Below are 25,442 nucleotides of genomic sequence, written 5' to 3' on the forward strand. Positions count from 1 at the left end.
TCCACGCAGTATTCCCTCTAAGGGGTGCGCGTGTGCGTGCGCACACATCCCTTGCTACTAGTGCTCAAAGAAATTTAAACTGCACACTAAAGTTTGTTGCCCTCCACCTTGCTGGTGAATTTGTATGTGGGAAGAAGTGGAGTGTTATCTGGAAACTTGGTACCCAAAAGTAATGCTGTGAAGCTGTCTCCTTGAGTACATAAACCTCCGACTTATTAATAGATCAGTTATTGATGTGCTAAATGATTGTCTCCATCTGGTCTGCAAGCTTCCTTGAACTAAACAATATAGCCAGTGTTGACTGTTTTGAAACAAGCCAAATTAAATAATCCATTGTTTTATACTATGCCTCTTGAGCAGCAATAAATAAGGTGCACTGACTCAACCTCCTGCTTTCTGTAGACAAAGTGTCTGTTTGCAAGGTGCCTTTCCAACTTCAAACTGATTAGTGCTTTCCATTTACATTTAGAACTGAAGACTGACTCACATTTATGACAGAAGCTAAACAAAGAATATAGTTGGAAGTTTAACTTACAACTGTTTGAAGTTTACAAGCGGCAGCTGCTCTGTTTAGAAAGCCGAGGTTGGCAAATAGAAGAGGCTCCCTAGCCCAGGAAGTGAATATCCATCACAACCCCTGCATGAGCTGCAGATGCTGTAGTAGTTTTTGAAACCTTAGCCAAACAGACTTGCAGTTTTTATGGGGGGGGGGTGCGGGGGGAGTTATTTTCAATTTACCTAAGCATGAGCCGGGGGGAGCAGGAGTGAACTGTCTGATACCCGATACCATCTTAGCTTTTTGCATCCACTGCTGCCTCCCTCCCTAGGCTCCTCATCTGCACCAAGCCTTCATCCTCCTTGTAAATGGCACTCTGTATTCTGCTGTGTGATTACTGCCTCCTGCATGTAGCTCACATTGATGTGCTTGACCATTAATTTCTATGTGCTGCCAAAGTGTCACCCAGTAGAAGACAACGGTGCTGGCACATTCTATCCAGAATGTGGTGCACTATTTTCACATTCATAACTGTGTGTTTAAATACTGTTGTACAGCATTACAATTGAAATCAACATGCAAGGTTAACATTAAGAAATGGGGAGGGGGTGGTGGTGAATGGCACATTGCATCGTAAGAAAAGCTAAAATACGCATAGCATTTTAAGTGACATGGCATTAAGTACTACACAGTTCATGTTTAGAGAATCATTCTGACTTTACTGACCAAATAATGAACAATTGCCATGGTATTGGATGTGATTTGCATTTTAGGTATTAAAAGAGCTTTGAGGTCCAAAGTGGGATATAAAGCGTTCATTAGCAGTGTTAAGTACCATTTTGGTACGCACACTGGTGTTCATGGTATACCCGAGGGATTATACAGAATGAGCAGATTTTGATATCAATATGGTCTGCTGATCTTTGTAGTACTACCGTCTTGGAGCTGTAGGCTCTTACTAATCATTGCTTCTAGAACAGGACAAAACAAGGCAGTGTAAGGCCGCATTTCCCTCCACACCTTAACTCATTCCAATAGCACTATTTAAACGGTTCAACAGCTACTGACAACTAGAATCTGGTTGATTTCCCCGGTTGTCTGTATGGTTCAGCAAGTATCTTCCTGTTGCCTATTCATGTTTTGGAAGTCTTCAATGGAAAATGAAATCTGGTATTTGAAGCAAGGGGTAATGTACATTTAATACTGATCGGACCTTGGCATAAACCAGTTTCTCGCTGTCATAGATAACTTGCTAATCATTCCTCTCATTCCCCCCCCCCCACCCCGCGACAATACCTAAAGGCCACAGAGGAGGAGGAGAACAGGGTTGGCTTAAGGCAGGAGGCTACATGTACCAAGCTGAATGTTGGTAATGAACAAAAGAGCAGATGTCATTATTTCCTTAATACTGTTGTATCCACAATCACAGGGTAAGAATGTATTGTCAGTAGTTCTGAAGGTGTCTCTTGACAGTGAATATTTATGCACCTGCCTCTTTTCAGATTTACCTCACACTTTGCATGCAGTGTTACACAGGGGAAGTCACCAGTGCTCTCTGTTTAAAGAGATCTAGCTACATTATGGTAGAACAGAAGACAGAGATGACATAGACTTTTGTGTGGCTTTCAACAAGGTCATGCATGATCAGCTGGTCCAGAAGGTTAAGCCACAAGAGATCCAGGTCCTGTTGGAAAAAAAACAGATCTAAAATTGTCTTGATAATAGGAGGCAGGATAATAGGTTTCTTTTTAATGATGGGAAATCTGTAAGAAGTAATATACCACAGTGTTGGGAACTTTGTTGTTTGTATGAAAATGACCTAGATGAGAAATCATTCAAATATATTGAAGACAACAGAGCAGTGGCAGATGGAACTTAATCCAGACAATTACTGAGATGAGTAAGTCAAATTCTGGGAAGATCAAGTATAGACTGGCAGTGATTTTAGAAGCTTTGATATATTGAGAGACCTTGGAAAGCAAATCCACAACTCTCTGAAAATGGAGATACAAGTAGATAGGGTAGTGAAGAATATATTTGGAAGGCTTGCCTTCACAAGTTGAGGCATTGAGTATGAGAATTTGGATATCATGTTCAGCTGTACAAAATATTGATTAGATCACACTTGGGATATTGTGACAGTTCTGGTCTCCACATTACAGGAGAGATGCAGTGGCATTAGGAAGAGTGCAGGAGAAATTCCCAGAAATGTAACTTGAAGTTAAGAGGAGAAATTGGATAGCTGTGTTTGTTCTCACTGGAATGCAGATAAGGTGACCTTAGGAGTTTATAAACAAAATTAATAGGAATGATGGAGTATTTCTCCCAGGATAGGAAAGTCTAGAACTAGAGAGTATGGTTTCAGCAGAGAGAGGGGAAATTTGAAGATCTGAGGTGTATGTTTCTCATACAGATGTAGTGGTTTGCTGGAATGAGCTGCAAAAAGAGATGGTAGAGGCAGATGCAATTATAGCATTTCAAAGGCATTTGGGCAAGTAGACAGTCAGGTAGAAAGGCATAAAGTGATTTGGGCCTAATGCAGGCAATGGGAATAGCATAGATTTGCAGCACAGCTGGCATGGATGAGGTGGGCTGAAAAGGCCTATTTCCGTGCTGTACAATGGTTGTGGTTATGTTTGGTTTTGCCTCAGGTCATGTGGTTCTCTGAGGACAGTGAGCTGTGCTGTGCCCTGGTAGTGTTACAAAGGTTGCGTTCTGTCCTTTGTGTCCCCATGTTGACTCTGCCTCATTCCAAGTGTTGAGGTTGTGACGGAACACGAACAGTGAATCATTCAGAATAACGCCCACTGTTTCCATCTTTAGTCATGATGCCTTTTATTCTGTGATGGTCTATGGAGCCAGCTGCCTTTGAACCACAGCAGCAACCAAAAGGTGACCACTGATCATTTAGGGTTATCCACCAACTTTGATGTTTAACCCATTCACACTTGGCATTGTTCATACAATGAAAACCACTGGATTTGAGCAATCTGTTGTGACAAAGCCTCCACTACCTGCGACAGGAATTTGCACCACCTGACATGGTGAGCTTTTGGGTTTGCGGTGATCTGCACAACCTCAACAGTGTGAATTCACAGCTGTTGCCACAGGCCGTGTATGGCGAGCAGCTGAGGAGGAGGTGTATAAAATGGAAGCGTAGCACATTTGCTTCTGCATAAATTCTATGTGAAGAACCCCTTCGAGGAACTGTAGCCCCAACTCTCCATTCTTCTGCAATTTTGTACCTCCCAGCCCTGATGGTACTTCTCTGTTTTGGAAAAATCAATGATACAAAGCAGAAGTTTGAGCTTGCAAATGTTGGTTGGTTGCAGTTGTGCAGCAATGGAAGCTACTACATTGGCCATAATTTACTGAATCATGGTTAGACCCATGGACAGTGAATACTCTCACTTCCACCCTGTAAAAGAACGTGCCAGAATTCTCCAAATGCCTTGATGCTGGAAGCAAGTTTCCTGACAAATTTAACAATTCGTCAGATGTTTTATTATTCACGTCCACCAACTACCTTCTGAAAACTGGTCCAAATACTCAGCAACCCAAATTCTCTCTTGCTTGCATGATTTCACTTACAAAAAATTGAGAATCATGTTGGTGGTGGGTGGGGGGGGGGCGCAGAAAACAACCTGTGGTGAGATCACCCTTTTTCCATGGAAATGTATAAATATGGTCTTTCTTCCTTGGGAATGGGAATGAAAGTTGAAGTTTTCCAGACTAGCGGCTGAATGCCACAGGAACTGTGGTTCAAGTGCAATTGAAGTTCAGATCAGTTATGACTTATTTCAATGAAATCTTTACTGATTTGAAAGGGATCTGAATTTATTTCACCTAATGCACTTCCAGAGGTGAAAAGGGATCATTACATCATATGGACTAGATTGCAGGTGCCTCATGTTTTAGTTGCATAGTTTTATTCTCCTTTCCCTTTGTAGTGTTCCTATAGTCCAGATCTGCAGATACCCTGAGAAATCCTTTAAGTACTTGATTTTGATTCCAAGGACTGGCTGATTTGGTACATGTTGCCAACTTCCAGAGGCGTCAACCACCACGCTTCTAGCAAAGGAGTAGGCAATCTGACCCTGTGGTTCTGCAGGTAGGCAGCTGTTGAGTCTTTTGGGTACATTTTACCAGGATTTGCCGCTTTCCGTAAAGATCTCTGAATTTAAATATTCTACGGATCTTCCAAATCAATTCAGGTTGAGCATAAACCGTAAGCTTGGGCTCTAACATCACTAACAAAAGCATTCCTGGCTGCTGTTCATTTAACCATTGCCGAATGTTTGTTTAAGACTCCACATCTTTTCCTTTTTGATATTTTGTAGCCAGTTTTATTTGGCATTGCTTTGACCTGGTGTGAGCTGGCTCTAGGAGTGGCAGAATGCTCTCCTGAATTCTCATTCTGTAGCAAGGCAGACAGAGTTACACATCACTACAGCAGCCAGCCCAAGTCCCAAGGCTCTGTTGACGCCATTCATGGATTTGAAGTAAAGGCCAAGGGCATCAGCATAAGTCCCACTCATTGTCACTTGAGTACCTTTGACTGGGTCTGCAGAATACCCAGTTCTTTTCCTTGGGTTCAGGTAGGATCAGTTTTTGTAACTGGAGGATTGCAGTAACTAGAGCTTGATATCATTACATTTATTGGGCAATTAATTGTTCTTCATAGAACAACATTGCCAGTGGGTTCAGGTTTTATGTGTACTCCACTGGGTAATAATTTGTACTTGAGAAATATAACAAAACATCATTACTACAAATTACTTTTAATTATAACACAGTAATAGGAACACTAGTCATAATCTACAATCTACAAATTAAGTATGTGTACCTTCAGACATCATTGAATTAAACAGTTGTGGGATTTACCAGTGTTTCATTGAGTTTCAGAGTAGCTGAGCCTTGTAGCACCGTACTGATTTCTGCCAGCAGGGATCAAAGTTGGAGAACTACAGGTGGCCTTGTTGTGCTGAGGTTTGGCTGGAAATGATCATTCCACCTCTGGTTCACCATCTAACAACCCTGCCTGAATGTGCTCATGTACGGCAGCTTGAGAAAGCACGGACACAACCTTTTGAAGTTGACTGCAGTCAAAGTGGAAAGAGACACTGTTGAGTGTGATTTTTAGAATGCTCATGTTGACTGAGGAAAAAAAATGCTGGACGTTTTGTTGGAATTTGGCACCAGTTAAGAGTTAAGAACTTTCAGAGAGAAAGGGAAAGGCATGGGATGGGAAGGAGAATTCGTAGAAATATTAACAAACAACTGTTGCCACATTGAATTTTGCTAAGGAACACTAATACTATGGTTTTAATAGCGGGGAGGTGTGAAGGCTCAGGATCCTTGGTTTTGTCTCCAAATTAGAAAATTGATCTAATAATAATCAAACCTGTGATTAACTGTAGGATTTAGCAGCGGTGCTTAGTGCATTTTAAATTGTGAAGGAACAGTAGTTGTGGCTTGGAGTCAGAGGTGCCCATACCATATATCAGCATTGTGAACAAACTGCATTGTTGATCATCATTCATGTTAATACACATTTGTCAAACCTCCTCTTTAACCAGCTCTTCTGATGTTCAGCTTCTCAACTATGTTCATTTATAGTGTGGGATATTATGGGAGGAAAGCTTTGTTGTGCAGCATGCAGTTTTGGGATGCTGAAATTGTTAAAATAACTCTTGACATGGCTCTTGACGTATCTGTACACCATTAGCGGTGCATATGAAGTTGGAAGTCATTTTGAGAGTGTTGTTGCAAAACAGCTGAAATTTTAGAGAGCTGTCAAATTATACAAGAACCAGAGTGAAATATATGATAGCAACTTTCTGAGCTTACGCGATGATAAGCTGAGCCTGTTAAGTGGCAACTGGAGTTTCGGCTGTGTGGCATCTAATACTACAGTGGTAGTCGCTTGTCCAGCCAGCGACTAATACTAGTTTGGCCAACAAGTGTGCTTGTGGAGTTGCTCGTCCTAAGCAAGATGTATGTGGACTTCTCCAACTTCATAATGTGGAAGAATTTTATGTTACGTTTAAAAGTGATATCCCCTTTTGAGGCAAAAAAAAAACACATTAGAAAACATGGTCCAGACGTGCCTATCAAGGCAAGATAAAGACAATATTAATATAAGCAAAAAAAGCTTGCAACATTATCAAGTAAAGCTGTAATTCTAACTGGAAAATATCATAATTCAACAAAGTAACACCAAGGAATTGAAAAAGACAGAGAAAGCCAAATATATGAATAGGTGAGTGAGGACCAGCCTTGGTTAAAAATCCCATTTAGTAGAAGCTGTGAGACTTGGAGTGCTCAGTACATGGGAGATGAGCCGATGTAGGTAGGGGTCCTGATTAACAGAGGTTGTTAAGGAGTGGTGAAGACAATGTACTCACTGACACTGAGCACATTGAATGTTTTGGTTCACTCAATCCAGATCAATGAGTCTGGATTCTTGCCGTTTCTCACTGTGATTACATCTTCTACTTAAGGACCAAGCAGTTTTCCTCACAATCTTGTAGGTTGTGAGGAAGTTTCTTCTTCAGCTCTCAGTATGTGCAGTATATTCAGAAGATACTAACATCCTCACTTACCTTGCCCTCTAACAGATTAACTGTGTGATTTGAGAAATACAACAAAACATCATTTTGTAAGTAATAATCTTCATCTCTTTGCTTCCTCTATCAAACCGTTGAGTGCAGCATGGAAAAATCATGATGTCTGATATCTTCCATCTAATACTACTCATCAATATCTTTTAAGTCAGTAGAAGTTTCTGGTTCTTTAGTTCATATAATTTTCCCTAGGTGTTTTAAACCTGTGAACCCCTTCCTTGTGTTGGAAGACTATACTTTATTTCAATTAGCAAATCTTAAGGTTCACACATGAAGTAGCGGAAATGGTAGTACATTTCAGCTTATCATTTAAATGCCAGTTAAGGAACACTGATGTCTCCTGTGATCCACTGTTAATCACTGAAATGACAAATGTTTGATTAAAGTAATCAACAAATGATTATTTATTGACGTTTATGTCACAATACCTGCAGTAATTTAAAGACTGCAAAGTGCCACTAATTTGTCTGTTTCCAAAGTTTCAACCAAATTCATAAGAATACTGAAGAAAATGTGTATTATTTTAAAATAGTCAAGAAAGCATTGTTGCTTTCTCATGCAGTTAAGCAATTACTACTTACAATTTCAAGGCAAGTTTAATGGTGCCATTTGCCAGTTGAATGTGCGTTCATTGTATGGAACAAGTCATATATAAGGTCACAATGAACAGAGTGTAAATCATTCAACTGATATCTTGTAGTTCGTATATGCTGTGTCAATATTGCTCAGTTAATGAGGACTAAAAGTTAGATTTTTGCCTTTTGAACCAATGTTTGTCCTTGAATTGTAGAGAAAAAATAAAATAAATGCAATGAATTTGTCCCAGTTTTTAAATTAAAATTTACTGAGAGAAATAGCCATTTAGAAGTCAACAAGTCTAGTCATAGAGGCAGAGTCTTCACCCCATCTAGTCCATGCCAAACTGTTATTCTGCCTAGTTGCATTGACGGAAACCTGGACCATAGCCCTCCATAGCCTCCCCATCCATGTACTTATCCAAACTAGCCTCACCCAACCTCAGTGCAGGGGCGGGGGGATGGAGCCCATAAATGCCATCTATACCGCTCATGATTTGCATACTTCTCTCAAATCTCCCCTTATTCTTCTATGATTCAAAGAATAAAGTCTTAACTTATTCAACCTTTCCCAGTAACATCCTTGCAAATTTGCTGTGTACTCTTTCAATCTTATTAATATCTTTCCTGTAGGTAGGTGACAGAACTGCACACAGTGCTCGCAATTGGTTGGAGTATCCTGGTTAGACAACCTAATCTGGCTCCTGTCCATTGCTGATGGAGATTAATCTGGACTGCACAAAGCTCAGTAGAAATTGTTGCAGGTTTTTTTTTATTCCAATCTACATGCAAAATATAATGGATTGACTGTTCCTGATTTTCAGTGCTTATAGTGGTTGGTTTTTGAAAGTCGTATATTTAACTGTGGGCTGTCTCAATAACAACATCCCCATTGGTGAATCATGAGTACCTTCCAGAGAGAAGGCGGCTTACAAGGGAAGTTACATCATTCCTGGGAATTTAGAGCCTATTCCTTCAATCAGTCCTCAAACCTTGTGTTGTTTTAATATGCTTTTTAAAATCTATGCAATTTCTAGAGTGCGATATTCCGTCTTCTGTTAGAGGGCAAGCTTTCATGAGTGGCTATTAGTAAGCTAAGTGTGGATGAGAGTCTCTTCTGAATGCACTGCATGTATTGTGAGTTGGAGAAAAAGAAAGACAGTTTGAGGCTGTGTAGCTGAAACCAGGTGTGCGTAATAGAATGGAGTAAAGGGTGCAAGCTGTTTGCATGGTGCAACATCCCTAGAGTTGAAGCAGCACGTGGTGGGATAAACTCCAGAGACAGAGGACCATATGTGTCCCAATGGTGTCTTTAAGCATGACAAACTGGGTTTGATTTTTTTTTCAAACAAATTTTGGAATTGACTACAGAATAAGAAACTAAATTTTACATCAAACCTTACATGGGGTAGTTAATAATTCCTAGCATGGTGATAGTTCTCATATTAATATTGTCAATTATTTTTTGATAGTTGTTTATCAATAGTATGTTGGAAAGGCTGTAGATTGGCGTATTTAACACTGTGATGCCATCATAGAGTATCTAAAACCTCTGATTTGTAAATTGGAATCCAGACCATTGCCATTATATTATGACTTTGCCATGGGATACAGACGTTATTTTGTGTTTTAGACTATGTGGAAACCAATTAGTTTTCCTATTAAATGCGTGGACACAATTTGGAATCAAGTTGTAAAATCAGCCTTGCTTATTCCTACAGTTCAATGAACAGATTAGAGGATGGATTTGTAGTAATATATCTCAAGATGAGCAGAAATTGCAATATTCATATTCTTCTGTTACAGATCCCAAAGCAATAATGAAGGTTATAAGGTCTCTGATAATCTAATGCTCCCTTACTTATTGTTTCCAAGATATTCAATAAAATCTCTTTAATTAGTATTTATTATATTGTTAGCTGAAGAGTATATGTTGGGAAACCTGATATGGTATTGAAAATGTTGGTGGCAGCAAGTGTTGATAATTCTTACGATCTGCTGGGCAAATGTGGTTATCCTGAAGTTTCACCGGTGGATTCACCACCTAATGTAGCAGTGGAGCAGGAACCTGTTGAGACTTCCCAGCATTTACTCAGGAGAACCAGTTCACAGATCCTGTGCTAAGTTAGATTTTGCATAGGATCAAAGTTTCCATCCATTTGGATACCGATATAAGTAAGGCCACCGAGAGGAATGGAAAAGAAGTGTGCTTTTCACATGAAATTTTATTTTGCTTAATAACCTTGAGGCAAATGCTTTTCCAGTTGTCAAAGTCTCGCAGAGGAGTTTTGTGGGTGGTATTTTAACTGGTCCATTGTGTCATCCAGTTGTTACACTATATGACTACTCAGCCCTTACCTTGCCATCAGACTCCAACACGATCTTGGCATGTCGGATTGAAAGTCAATTTCCTGAGTGGATCAGAAACAGAACACTGGAAGGACTCTACAAGCCAAGCAGCATCTGCAGAGACAAAAGGTGCAAGTCGAAGTTGCAGGTCAAGACCTTCATTGGGACTGGGAGGGAGTACGAAATATTGGCAGAATATATGAACTGAGAGGGAATATAAAAGATTGCCTGAACGTGTGGGGGGTGGGTGTGTAAAGGTTGGTTGTAGGATAGAGGATGGTTGCTGGTAAGTGGAACCAGATGCAGAGGGGATGATGAGTGTATGGAAGCATTTGGGGCAAAAGGATGGGAGAAAGACTGGCAGGTGATAAGTGGAGATGGAACCAGATTGGAAGGGGAACGGAATATGAGGTGAACAAAAGAAGAAGAAAACTAGGTGTAAGGATATGTGTGTGGGGGAGGTGAACAGGGGTTGTGGGTTCCCTGAATTAAAAATTGATATTGAAAAATTGGTTTGCAAGTTGCTTAGGGATAGTCACCCTAGCTTTGTAAGGTGTAGATTGTGCTTCACAAGCCTGATTGACGACTTTGGGGAAGTGACAAACCATATTGATGAAGGTGTACCAGTGGATGTTGTGTATATGGATTTTAGTAAGGCATTTGGCAAGTTTCCCCATGGTAGGTTAATTTAGAACGTCAAGAGGCCTAGTTTCTAGGGAAACTTGGCTATGCGGATTCACTGTGTAGCTTGTACTCAGAAGGTAGAGAGTGACAGTAGAGTGGAATCCGCTTGGAGTTCGGTGACCAGTGTTGTTCTATAGGAGTCTGTTCTCAGACCCCTGCTCTTTCTGTTTGTTCTAAAGAATTTAAATGAGGAAGTGAAAGGGTGGGTTAGTAAGTTTGCAGATGACATGGAAGGTTGGTAGTATTGTGGATAGTGTAGAAGGTTGCCGTAGGCTACCAAAAGAACACCCATTGAAGCAGAGCTGGGCAGAGAAGTGGCAATCCACAGAAGTGTGAAGTGATTCACTTTGGAAGGTTGAACTTGAAGGCAAATACAAGGTTAATTAGTGGGGGGGGATTCATAGCAGTGTGGAGGTACAGCGAGATCTTGGGGGTCACTTTCATATATCCCTCAAAAGTTGGAGTGGAAGTTGATAAAAGTTGCAGTGGAAGGTGGGTGGTTAAGAAGGTGTATGGTGTGTTGGCCTTCATTAGTTGGGCAATTGAGTTCAAGAACCATAAGATAATGATGCAGCTCTCAGAAAGTCTGGCTGGTCCACTCTTGGTGTTCTGGTTGCCTCATTTTTGGAGAAGATATATCAGGATGCTGTCTGGATTAGAGAACACACCCTTTGAGGACTGGTTGAGCAAGCTAGGGTTTTTTTTATTTGGAGAGGAGGAGGATGAGAAATAACTTGATAGAGGTGTAAAAGGTGGTAAGAGGTACAGATAGCCTGGATAGCGAGACTTTTCTCCCCAGGGCAGAAATGGCTAATATGAGCAGAGTTTGGAGGAAAGTGTAGAGGGGATATTATAGGTAGATTTCTTACGCTGAGAATGGTAGGTGTGTGGGACGCCCTGCCAGGGCTGGTGGTAGAGACATATAGATTAGGGCACTTAAGAGACCCTTGGGTCGGCACACGAAAGCAAAATGGAGAGCTATGTGACAGGGAAAGATTAGATTGACCTTGGAGTAGGTTAAACAGTCAGCATAACATTATGGGTTTAATGGCCTGTACTGTGCTGTACTGTTCTGTGTACTGTAGTAGAACATGAGATGTTGTTTTCCTAATTTCCATTGGATCTCCAACAGAATGGATAGGGCAATGTGAGTGTGGGAAGGATAGTTGAAAGGGCACGCAACTGGAAGCTCAAGATGGGTTTTGTGGATAGTATCCAGGTGCTCCACAAAACAGTCACCTTGTGTACAGTTGGTTTCACCAAAGTAGTGAAGGCAACATCACAAGCACCAATTGCTTGGTAGGAGGAGAACATCTGCCTCACCTTGAAGGGCTGTTTATTTCCACAGCTGGTTCTGAAAGTGGAGGTGAAGGGAGCTGTGCTATACCTCCTTCTATTTCAGGGAAAAGTACCAGGAGACAGGGCTGGGTGAGTTGGTATAATTAAAACCTTAATCCCAAAGTGTGGCCATGCTGAAAACCGAAAGGGTGGGGGGGGGGGAGAGAGGGGGGCATTTATAACTGGCCCCACTCAGGAAAATCAAGGAATCAGTTGTATAACCTTTACTGGCACTTTCTTGTGGAACACATTGATATCTCTGTCAGTACCTCTGCTGGGCATAAAAAAGTGACTTTAAACTGTGTGAAGCTATTCTGAGGTTTTACAATGTATAGTAACATAATCACATAATGGCTTATATTTGCTTGGGTTTCATGTTTGCAGTTCATGGCATCATGCTGCCTGTGATCTCTTTGTTCTCAACACAATTGATCGCTCGATACAGTCTGACCGAACACCTACTGAAGTGTTGCCACCTCATATTAGTACTACCACCAGCTTTATAAGCATGCCTTTTCACCAAGTTTCGAAATTAAGCTGCATATAATTTTGAATAAATGTTAATTGGTTGTGGTATTTTGCTTTAATCTGCAACAGCAGTCAGATGATTTATCTCTGTAACATTCTGTTCAGTCTCAAAATCTCTCCAGTCAATCGCAGTAAATAGATTCAATGACAGATTAATACTGATTACGGGGCCATTCTGGGTTCCAGATCTTAAACCAAATGTAATATTTCATTTAGGTACAGGCACATTTGTAATATGCTAATATTTCACAAAATAATAATTGTCATCCATGTATCAGCAAGACCCATCTGTGCTGTTTCAAAAAAAAACATCAGAGCCTAATGTCTAAGGTACACGCTCTTGTCTCTACATTATTAATTTGGAGCAATTAAACTTTAATCACAAACAAATGTTTTCAAATGCAGACTTAAACAAGCCAAGCAGTTATTTTTATCTGAAGTGACACTAATAGAAGCTATGCTGTGCTGATATTTCTAGCCGCTCACATTGACTCCATTATCATATTTTGGTTTAAGGGACATAATGATAGCTGACTCCTGTGTGCTAACAGTTATCAGTGAATTTTTAACACTTTCCAGTGTTATTAATTTCGTATTATCATTAACAATTTGAGTTGTGATTATGTTTAGGAGGAGATAAGTATTTTCATTAACTGTGAATTGCTCATAGTTTAGAAGAAGTGCACAAACACAGTGAGCAGTAAATGTAATTGTATTCCGATTGTGGATTATGTTTGAAGACGGTGAATATTTGCACTTAATATATTGCCTAGAAAAGTACGATGTCCCACATCAGAAGGACCACAATATTTTGATGAATGGATTGAACACCATTGGAACCAGAACCAGGTTTAATATCACTAGCATGTATCATAAAATATGGGTTCTCCTCCAGTTTGCTCACCAACTTCACTTTGAACTACATAATTTGTTTTTTATTATTAGCAGAAGGTCTAACTCCTGCAAAACTGGCAATGCTTTGACAAGAAGCACTACAGTAGATCAAGTAGATAGTTCACTGCCACTTTATCAAGGGTATTAAGGGAATGCTGGTTTTGCCAGAGATGCTTTCATTCTAAACAGAATGAATTTCAAAAAAAAGTCCAGTTACTCCTAAATTGAAAGTTGTCCATTGCAAAGTCAACCTCTTGGCACTTCTCACTGCTGCCCTCAGCTTCTTCAGTACCTGGTCTTGGTTGCTACTCAAATACTCATACATGCCCAAGGCGCAACCAATCTTTTGATTATTCCAATGTCCCCTTACCCAGCTGATGTTGCTAACCGTTATCTTGAAAATTCAACAAATTTCGTTTAAGCCAAAAGTCTACTGTTTAGGCAGAGTCATTCAAACAGCATCTCTTGTCTCTGAAGACCTAAATTGACTTGTGTTCTTGCTTTATCAAAGAGCTGAAATTTATATCCTTCTGTTTAAATCTCTGTAGATTTACCTTCCCTGTACACTTCTTCAGTACTAGAACTTCCTACTTAACTCTGTGATTCCCTGCCTCTACTCCCTTGTGACTCCCCCCCCTTCTCAAAAGTTTAATCATTTAGACCCATTTATTTCTTGCAAAGTCGCACAATAACATCAACTCCAGTGCACATTGCCATGGTTTCCTCTAATGGAATCGCACCATTGTTTGCTTTGGTGCCTCATGAATAGCGAGCAGCTTTCACTAGCAGTGAACTTGTGACCAGGCTTAGTAAGTGTATGACATGACAAAGGAGCTGTTACATTTGGTTGCATAAAGAACAGCTGCAACCGTATATCAGCATTGCTAATCACTGTAGGTAGAAGGTGAGTCACCAATCATCAGAGTATTGAAGTAAATTTCACAGGACCATTTTGTAAACTTTCAGAGTAAGGTCAGTGATGTACTGTATATTGAATTAATCTACACATGGCTCATGTAATCGTTGAGCTGATTTGGTAGCCATTGGAATGGTGCTTGCTTCGCACTTTTTCATTCAGAAGCTTTAATAACCCAAGTTTTTGTGGGATTGTTTCACTTATACAAAACTGAAAATAAAGAATCCTCTGCATTTCAGTTGTCCAAGTAAATCACTTCTTAGCAGATCAATATCATTTAGTTGGAGTGAAATTCTGAACTGTACTAAGTTTTGGTTCATCAGAACTTTTACTAATAATCATGCTTTAGAGTGGAAATGTAAACATGTACTTGAAGCATTTCATAATTCAGTCCTGATAGTTTATGTTTGTACTGTACACTGATTGTTTGCAATCTGTTTTTTCTTCAGACATTCCACACTCCGAGCCTTGGGGATGAAGAATTTGAGATTCCCCCCATAACCCCTCCACCAGAATCAGAGCCCACCTTGGGACTTACAGACATGGTGTCAGCTTTCCAAGGCCTTAATGATCCACTGTCCTCACAAGAGAATGAATTCACGCCTCACTTTCCCCCACAGAGCCTGGACCTGCCTTCCATCACAATATCCAGGAGTATTATGGACCAAGATGGTACAATGCTCAACAATGGCTTGACTGTGGTGGGTGGAACTTAAAACACAGTTGTATGGAATGTACGACATTCATATTTGAAGCAGGGATTAGGCATGGTTTATGTGGGGTTCAAAATAATGCTGAAGTCAAAAATTGTAATGATACATAATATTAATTGTAGTCAATTTATTGATACACAAATTAGACTTATTCAATACAACTCTTTTGTTTAGTATTCAGTTTGGTTAATCCGTTAGTTTTTAATAATAACTTCCTGATCGTAGAACAATAAACTGTAGAAATAATTGTTCTGCTTTGTAGTGACTGAGAAAATTTACATTAATTGAAATGGTCCATCCTTGGGACCAGTTGGTGGCTTGGTGAGTTAAACTGATGAGCCATAAAAAAGCAGGGAGATCATAGGTCTGATGTTCGTTCTTTCTTAACCTCAATCCTGTAGTGATGAGAATGATGGCACTGGCAAAAATACTCTAGATAAGGACAAAGGGGGAAGGTTCTCAAAGTTGATGGTTGCCCAGCAATGCTGTTTATGTTGCTTTGATGTGCCACATGCTCTGGCTAAACTCTGATATGCTCCACACTCACTATAAAAAAAACCCATTCATGAATGTTAGAGCTCCAACAATGATTTCAGGCCTTAATGAAAGGAAAGCAAAGTGTTAACACAGAGGAATACTCACGATTTTCTCATACCTTTGTGTGAGGTATTTTTTAAATCCAAGCAATCAATTAGATTCCAAATCATGAATTATATATTTTTTTAAAAGTTGATTGATCTTTAAGTTGTATATTAAATAATTATTTAAATGGCTACAAGAAATTTGCCTTAAGAGATATTAACGCACTACAGATAATTACATACAATGACTTTATAGTTCCAAGCTGATAAAATGTGGGAATAAATTGAAACATAATATCTATGATTACTTAAGTGGGCCATGCAATACAATATTAATTTGAGTCTTAAATAGTCACACAAGTGCATCAGAAACAGCCAACATGGGTTCTTACTATAGCATGATCACTTTTACTGCTGCTGTTTAAAAAAAATTGAACAAGATGGATTAAGATATTCAAGCTATTGCTCAGGAACTTAAACTGCAAATTTATTTTGAATGATTAAAACCAACATGCAGTTTCAAATGGGATATGAATATAAAGACTTCTGCCTCCATTTCCTGAAAGTTCAGCAACACTAAACTTAGTTCCATTGATATTAATCAAATGAATTTTGGAGGCAGAGAATGATGTGCTGACACATCTAGCATTACTGACTGGGATAAATTTCTAGACACCATTCTTTTGCATTTCTGTTGGGATGTGGGTTTGAAAATGAGTTTGTCTGTCTTGATGAGTTCAGCAGTATAACATTGTAACCTTCAAATGCTCTTTCATATCAAGGCTAAACTTTTTATCTTGTCTGGGCTTTGTTTTTTGAACGTGGCCCAGCTCTGTTTTATTTTCTTTCTCATGATCGGCAGCGGTTTATAGCTATACCATGCATTTGTGTTCTCAGCTGTCTGTTCAGTGTTTGCAGAATGTAATCATAACCAGTACGCAAAAGATTAGTGGCAGGTGTAGAGCCAATGCTTACGTTGGAGCAGGTGACTTGTGTGGAAGTCATTCAGGTAAAATGGAATACAGCTGCTTGAAAAATGCAGCATTCTTAATGTCTTATTGTGCAAAAAAAAATCAGATCCTTAGCTGTGTTCTTTGGGTGCTACAGGTAACACTGATAAAGCAAATGATTATGGTTCAAGACACTGGACAATGTTTCAAGGGTGTGAGAAAACGGTGGACAGCACCAGCTGCAAGTATTAAGACCATAACACATAGGAGCAGAATTAGGCCTTTTGGCCCATTAATCCTGCTCTGCCATTCAATCATAGCTGATCCGTTTATCTCCCCCACCCCTTCCTCAACCCCACTCCCTGTAACCTTTGATCCCTTGGCCAATCAAGAACCAATTAAGCTCTGACTTAAATGCACCCAATGTTCGGGCCTCCACAGCTGCCTGTGGTAATAAAATTCCACAAATTCACCACCCTCTGGCTAAAGAAATTTCTCCATATCTCTATTTTAAATGGACACCTCTCTATCATGAGGCTGTGCGCTCTTGTCCCAGACTGTCCCACCATGAGGAAGCGTCCTTTCCACATCCACATCTAGGCCTTTTAATATTCAAAAGGTTTCATTGAGATTCTCCCCCCCCCCCCCCCGCATCCTTGTAAGTTCCAATGAGTACAGACACAGAGTAATCAAACGTTCCCATTATGATAACCCTTTCATTACCGGAATCCCCTTCCTCACCACCAGCTCAACCTGTAAGTTAATCTTCAGGGTGTTCTGCACAAGGAATCTTTACTCCCTTTTCATCTCAGATTCTTGGCTTTTCTCCCCATTTAGAAAATAGCCTGCAGATTTATTTCTACTTCCAAAGTGCATGACCATGCATTTTCCAACATTATATTTCATTTGCCACTTTCTTGCCCATTCTTCTAATCTGTCTAAGTCCTTCTGCAACCTACTTGTTTCCTCGATGCTACCTGCCCCTCCACCAATTTTTATATCTTCTGCAAATTTGGCAACAATGCCATCTATTCCATCATCTAAATCATTGATATACAGCATAAAAAGAAGCTGTCCCAACACCGACGCCTGCAGAACACTACTAGTTATTGGTAGCTAACTAGGCAAGGATCCTTTTATTCCCACTCGCTGCCACCTACCAATCTGCCAATGCTTTAATCATGTTACTAACTTCACTTTAATACCTTGAGCTCTTAACTTGGTGCGCAGCCTCGTGTGGCACCTTGTTAAAGACCTTCTGAAAGTCCAAATATACAAAATCCACTGCATCCCCTTTATCTATCCTACTTGTAATCCCCTCAAAGAATTCCAACAGGTTCGTCAGCATACCCAACCACTGAGATCAGGCTAACTGGTCTGTAATTTCCTTTCTGCTGCCTCCCTCCTTTCTTAAAGAGTGGAGTGACATTTGCAATTTTCCAATCCCCTGGAACAATGTCACAGTTTAATGATTTCATCTCTTCTAGGTGACTTGTTCATCTTTAGGACTTTCAACTTTTTGAGCACTTTCACGCTTGTAATAGTAACTGCATTCACTTCTCTTCCCTCACACCCTTCAACATCTGACACACTATTAGTGTCTTCCACAGTGAAGGCTGATACAAATCACTCATTTAGGTCATCTGCCATCTCCTTGTCCCCTGTTATTATTTCTCCAGCCTCATTTTCTAGCGTCCTATATCCATACTCATCTCTTTTTCTTATGAACTTGATAGCTTCTTCTATCCACCTTGTCAGCCACAGTTGTACTATTTTGCCTTTTGAGTATTTTTGTTTTTGAATACATCGATCTTGCTCCTTCCTCATTTTTCCAAGAAACCCACTCCACTGCTGCTCTGCTGTCATCCCTGCCAGCACCTCTTTCTAATTTACTTTGGCCAACTCTTCTCTCATACCACTGTAATTTCCTTAACTCCACTGAAATACTGCTACATCAGTATTTGCATTTTCCCTGTCAAATATCAAGTTGAACTCAATCAAATTATGGATCACTGCCTCCTAAGTGTTCCGTTACCTTAAGCTCCCTAATAACCTTCCGTTCGTTACATAACACCCAATCCAGTATAGCTGATCCCCTGGTAGGCTCAATGACAAACTGCTCCAATAGCCAACTGGTAGGCATTTAACAATTTCACTCTCTTGGGATCCATTACCAGCCTGATTTTCCCAATCTACCTGCATGTTAAAATCTCCCATGACTATCATAACATTGCCCTTTTGATATGACTTTTCCGCTTTCCATTGTAATCTGTAGTCCACATTCCAGCTACTGTTTGGAGGCCTGTATATAGCTGTGATCAAGGTCCTTTTACACTTGCAGTTTCTTAACTCAACCCACAACGATTCAACATCTTCTGATCCTATGACGCATCTTTCCAATGGTTTGATACCATTCTCTACCAGCAGAGCCACACCACCTCCTCTGCCTACCTCCTATCCCTCTGATACAATGTGTAACCTTGGACGTTCGGCTCCCAACTACAACCACCCTTCAGCCACGATTCTGCGTTGGCCACAACATCATACCCGACAATCTGTCATAGTGCAACAAGATCATCCACCTTATTTCTTATACTCCATCCATTGAGATATAACACTTTGATTATTGTATTTGATGCCCTTTTTGATTCTGCATCCCTAATGCTCTGATACTCATGGAGCTGACTGCAAATTTGTCCTATCATCTGCCTGCCCTTCCTGACAGTCTGCACATTTTTTTACCATCCATCCTACCTTGAGTCCCTTCAGTCTGGTTCTTACACCCACCCACCCACCCCCGCCAACTTAGTTTAAACCCTTCCCAACAGTACTAAGAAATTGTCTTGCAAGAATATTGTTTCCCCTTGGGTTCAGGTGCAACCCGTCACTTTTGTACAGGTCATACCTCCCCCCAGAAGAGAGCTCGGTGATCCAAGAACCCGAAGCCCTGCGGAGACAGCTCAGGTGAAAATGGTTGAGCTGTTTGGCGTGTCTGCTGTAGATAGTCCAGGTCTCGCTGGCGTAAAGGAGGGTGGTAAGGACCACTGCACAGTAGACCTTCAGCTTGGTGGTAAGGCTGAGTCCTCTCCGCTCCCAGACGTTCTCACGGAGTCTCCCAAAGGCGGCGCTGGCTTTGGCAATCCTGTTGTTGACCTCAGCATCTATGTTCACTGTGCGAGAGAGTATGCTGCCCAGTTAGGTGAAGTTGTCGGCTGCCTGGAGGTTCTGGCCCTTCACCGTGATGCGCGGCTCCTGGTATGGCTTTCCTGGGGCAGGCTGGTACATAACTTCGGTCTTTTTGGTGCTGATAGTGAGACCGAAGTTGTTGCAGGCTTGTGAAAAGCAGTCCATTTCACGCTGCATCTCCTGCTCTGTGCTGACGTTTAGTGCGCAGTCATCAGCAAACAAGAAGTCTCTGATGACAGTCTCTCGCACCTTTGTAACTGCCTGCAGGCGCCTAAGGTTGAACAACCTGCCGTCAATCCTGTATCTGACGTGGATTCCTTCTTCGTAGTTATGGAAGGTATCTGTCAGCATGGCAGAGAATACCATACTGAACAGAGTCGGGGCAAGAACGCAGCCTTGTTTGACGCCATTTGTCACTGGGAAGGCCTCCGACTCGTCGCCGTCATCCAGAACTTTCACCATCATACCGTCGTGGAACTGCCGGACGATTGTGATGAACTTGCTGGGGCAGCCAAACTTCTCCATGATCTTCCACAAGCCTTCTCTGCTGACCGTATCGAAAGCCTTGGTTAGATCGACAAAGGTCACGAAGAGGTCGCTGTGTTGCTCCTGGTATTTTTCCTGGAGTTGGCGCGCAGCAAAAATCATGTCCGCGGTCCCACGTTCAGCACGGAAGCCGCACTGGCTTTCTGGGAGCAGACCTTGCTCAAGATGTTGGAGAAGGCGGTTGAGCAGGACACGGGCCAGAATCTTCCCCGCAATGGACAAGAGGGAGATGCCTCGGTGGTTGTCACAAGACTGGCGGTTGCCTTTCCTCTTGTAAATGTGGACTATGCTGGCATCTTTCAGCTGTTGCGGGACCTGTCCCGTTTTCCACATGGACTGGAAGAGAACAGTCAGCTTTTGCATCATGACAGAGCTTCCTGCTTTGTATACCTCAGCAGGGATTGCTTCGGGTCCTGGCGCTTTGCCACAGGAGAGTTGCTTCACTGCCTTCCTGACTTCATCTACTGTGGGGAGGGTGTCGAGGTTCTTGTTGATCTCTACCTGGGGCAGGCGGGCAATGGCTTCGTCGTTGATGTTGGCAGGGCGGTTAAGGACGTTGTTAAAGTGCTCAACCCACCGATCCAGAATCTGCTTCTTCTCTGTCAGCAGCTGCGTCTCATCTGGGTTGAGGAGGGGTGAGGAGCCGGAGGACCGGGGTCCGTATACAGCCGTAAGCGCATCATAGAAGCGCTTTATGTTGTGGCTGTCTGCATAGCCCTGGATTTCATCGGCCTTCTTGCTGAACCAGCTGTCCTACATCTCGCAAAGTTTTTTCTGCACCTTTCTTCTTGCGTTGGTAAAGGCATCTTTCTTGGCTAGCGACGTGGGGTCGTTCTGATGCGCTCTGTAATGTTGATGTTTCTCCGTTAGTAGTGCCTGTATTTCTTCATCATTCTCATCGAACCAGTCTTGGTTTCTTCGGGTTGCTGGTCCGAGATGTTCGAGGGCGGTAGTGTAGACAGAGTCTCTGAAGGCCGTCCACTGTTCCTCAACGCTGGTCCCGTCTTCCTGTGGTGTGTCTGGCAGACTGCCTTCAAGGTCATCGACGAATTCTTCTGCAACCCTGCCGCTTTTCAGCTTGGAGACATTCAGCCTCTTTGCAGTCTTCTGCCCTTGGGGTCTTCTCATGGGCAGAATGCGAAGCCTGAACTTGGACACAATGGCGGTGGTCGGTCCAGCAGTCAGCACCACACATGGCTCTCGTCACTCTGACATCCATCCTGTCCCTCTTCCTGGTGATAATGTAGTCAATCAGATGCCAGTGCTTCGAGCGTGGGTGCATCCATGACGTCTTCTTACGGGTGGGTAGGCGGAACAGGGTGTTGGTGAGGACAAGGTCGTGTGTGGCACACGTCTTGAGGAGCAGAAGGCCGTTGCTGTTACACTTGCCAGTGCCGTGTCTTCCAATGATCCCTTCCCAGGTTTGGTAGTCTGTCCCTACTCTGGCATTGAAGTCCCCGAGAACGATCAGCTTCTCTGACTGTGGGATTGCTGAGATGAGGGCGTCGAGTTCTTCATAGAACTTAATGTCATCTGGGTTGGTTATGGTGGGAGCGTAGGCACTAATCAGCGTAGCACTCTTCTTGTTTGTAAGTGGGAGCTGAAGTGTCATCAGGCGGTTGTTGATGCTCTCTGGGTGCTTGGTGAGTTTATGGGCGAGGTTAGAATTGATGGCAAATCCCACGCCTGCTTCTCGTCGTTCAGCGCTGCTGCGACCGCTCCAGAAGAACGTGTATCCACCACTACGTTTTGTCAGCTGGCCCTTGTCTGCCAGGCGCGTTTCGCTGGGAGCTGCTATGTCCACGTTGTAGCCAGCTAGCTCTTTTACAACCAGTGCAGTTCTTCTCTCTGGTCTGTCTGCCTTGACGTTATCTCGCAGAGTTCTCACGTTCCATGTGCCAAGGTTGAGCACCATCACTTTCTTCCGCGTTGGGTTTGAAGTCATGACTTGCGCTTGACTTGGATTAAAGTGAGGGAGAGTTGCGCAGGTCGTCAGCCTCACTCACTCGTCCCGGCCTATCTGGACCCAGTGGCAAGACATAGTCGGGACGGCTGGAGATAGGTCAGGATGCAGTGGATGGCCAGCAGTGTTCTGTGTGTCTCACTGTGCCCTCTTAACGCTCCACGACACATTGCTGAGAATCGCCTTTCTGCCCGTTGAACCAGTGATGGTTTCTTCCGCGCAGTCCGCCGAATCCAGGCTTCACACGCTAGGTAGACAAGCCCTGAGTGTTGTGGGTCTACGGCAGTTCTTGCGGCGTGCTCGCAAGCCTCCCTACCCATTGTTGGACATCCTCATCCGCCATTGCAGCCGTTGGGAAATGTCTCCTCTTCCGCCTGCTCCGCCGTTGGGATGATCACCTAGTGGTGTGGTAATGACACCACCCCCTCACTTGTTTTCACCCGCTAGCTGCTCCACCTTTGCCGGGTCCTGCAGCTGCTTCTGACCGTACCAGGCGGCGGGGGCGGGCGGCGGTTGTCGCGACGAGCGGCAGGCCAGCTCCAGGCCTCGGGCCTCGCCCCCTCCGCCCGCCGCCGCCTCGCCTTATACCTGTATAATAGGTCCAGTGTCAGTTCGGCAGCCTTGGATGGGAGTCTCAGCACTCACGACCCGGTGTCGGCTCGACCTCGGACGGGAGTCTCGGCGCTCACGGCCCGGTGTCGGCTCGACCTCGGCCGGGTGTTGTCTCGGCGCTCACGGCCGGGAGTCTCGGCGCTCACGACCCGGTGTCGGCTCGACCTCGGCCGGGTGTCTCGGCGCTCACGACCCGGTGTCGGCTCGACCTCGGCCGGGTGTCGAGCTGTCAGGTATCTACCATCTAATTATGGCTGAGATAGTTAGTGCCCCTCGTAACTACACAGCTTAACAAATGTCCAGCAACTGGGATAACCTCACCTTCCTCCGGCATCTCACCAACTTTATTGAAATGGATCATCAAATGCTGTTAGTTGCTTTTGATTTCCTCTCAATGTTGCTACAGTTCTACAAGTGCTTCCTGTTTCTTAGTGATAAGGCTCCACAGGGTCCAGCATCTGAGGGAAGACTTGATCCATCTTTTCAGACCGGTTATTCCCACTTGTGGATACATTTGTAGACATTCCTCTTGGAACACAGATTGGCTGGGAGATGAGCTTCAAGAATAGGGTAGTGGAGGAGAGTGATGTAAATAGAAGGCTATTTCATCTCTGGTTACTTGATACGCCGTTTCCTATATGAATATTTTTACTGAAATTTTCCAGTTACATCTGGCATAATGACAACCTCACAAAAAAGTGAGGAATGCATAGCTACTGGCTGTCAAGGTGATCATAAATATTAACTTAAATGCAACAAGCTCCTTCCAAACTGGAACTGCAGATTTTTTCACAATGTCTTTCTAGTGTTGTATGAGTGAGGTGACTGACATGCTTTATTCAAACTCAGGTAATTATTATCAAAAGTAATAGATACAGCTTATTCCACTATTTCTATCCCATTGGTTATTTTCAGAGGCTATGATTTTTTTTTGATCCTATTTGGTGAAAAGTTTACACAGCATCCTCAGAATCAATTGGGATTTTATAACCAATAATAGGATAGTTTTCATAGTTCAATAACAGCATCATAATGTTTTATATTTTGTCTTCTCCTGTATGGTATGCAGTTAAAAATTTATAACCAGTCATTTGCCACAAGACTAGTACCTCGCTTTATTAGGGCTTGACAAGTCAGAGGATTTCTATTTACATTAAAGAAGCTGTTAGTTCAAACCTGGCTCCAGATTCCTTCCTCTGTCAAATCATGGAAAAATTACTTCAGTGGAATTGTTAGATATTTCTCCAACCTAATTTAGCAGTCATGTGACTTGATAACCATTCCAAAGTTGTAACAAGCAACAGAGTGGATTATTTGCCTTTTTTAGTTCTTGGGCACTGATCGGACAGGCAGACTACTAACGCACTAGAGATCCCATCCAGTTTACATGTCATTGACCAACAGCTCACACATGGTGTGGATAGGAGCTTCTCAGATCCATTTCATCAGATCATCTAATGCTGTTCAATAAAAATGGAATGACAGGTCTAGAACTCAGTCAGCTGGTTCAGCTACAAGTTCTTAAACTCTCATTTCCAGTGTAGTTGTAGACTGATGAATTGAAATGACCAGAAAGCTACTTTTATGACCATTACTCAGATATTCTTCTCAAAAGCGTAACAGTGACAGCCTTGTTCTGAGCCATATTAACATTGAGGGTATGATGGACATGAAAGGAAGGACCATTATCCCTATTAAATATCCTTTCTTTATTCCTTCTAATTAAATTCTGTAAATACACCAGTGGTTAGCATTCAGCCAGGTTATATTCCTGCATTTGTTTTTCTCTAAAGAGGAAATTATGTGCTTTTCAGTATAGTGAGGGTCCATCAATAAGGACCTTTACCATTCCCGGGCATGCCCTCTTGTTACTGCCATTCCTATTCAGATTTATTTATTTATCACATATACATTGAAACTTACAGTTAAATGTGTTGTTTGTGCCAACAACCAGCTTAACCTATGGATACTCTGGGGGTAGCCCGTAAGTGCTGCCACATATTCCTACGCCATCAAGCTTGTGTGTAACGTTCACAGAATACATCGTCAACGGTAACAACAAGAGAACAACTGCTGCCAAACATGCCGATTACCTCCTTCTCACTCACCCATACGCACCCTGAGAGGGTCCTCTAACCACAGGACAGGCTGTCTCTAGGCCTCCAGCCTTCAGTCTCGTAGAGATCGAAGAGGAGGTACAGGAGCCTGAAGCCCCACACTTTAATGTTTTTGGAAAAACTTCTTCCCCTCTACATAATATTTCTGAAGTGTCCATGAACACTAACTTGTTATTCCTCTTTTGCACTATTTCTTCCGGTTTGTAACTTAGAATAATTTGTGTCTTCCACTGCACTGCTGCCAGAAAACAACAAAATTATCGACGTAGGTCAGAGATAATAAACCTGATTCTGATACAGCACTTGATAGATCTCTTGGATAATAAAAGAGAAATATACAGTAAATCATTTCAGGAAGCAGAACATTT

General features: G+C 42.3%; 1 protein-coding gene across 4 annotated transcripts in view; it reads left to right on the plus strand.

Annotated features, from left to right (window-relative positions):
• The window catches only part of tox3 (TOX high mobility group box family member 3), a 108,691-nt gene that overhangs the window by 63,317 nt on the left and 19,932 nt on the right, over positions 1-25,442 (plus strand). For all 4 annotated transcript variants that reach the window (XM_063067440.1, XM_063067442.1, XM_063067443.1 and 1 more), the window contains exon 3: positions 14,856-15,107. In XM_063067440.1, the coding sequence (XP_062923510.1) occupies positions 14,856-15,107 (252 nt within the window). The remainder of the gene's footprint in view (positions 1-14,855; positions 15,108-25,442) is intronic.

The sequence above is a fragment of the Mobula hypostoma genome, chromosome 14, assembly GCF_963921235.1.
Source record: "Mobula hypostoma chromosome 14, sMobHyp1.1, whole genome shotgun sequence".
NCBI lineage: Eukaryota > Metazoa > Chordata > Chondrichthyes > Myliobatiformes > Myliobatidae > Mobula > Mobula hypostoma.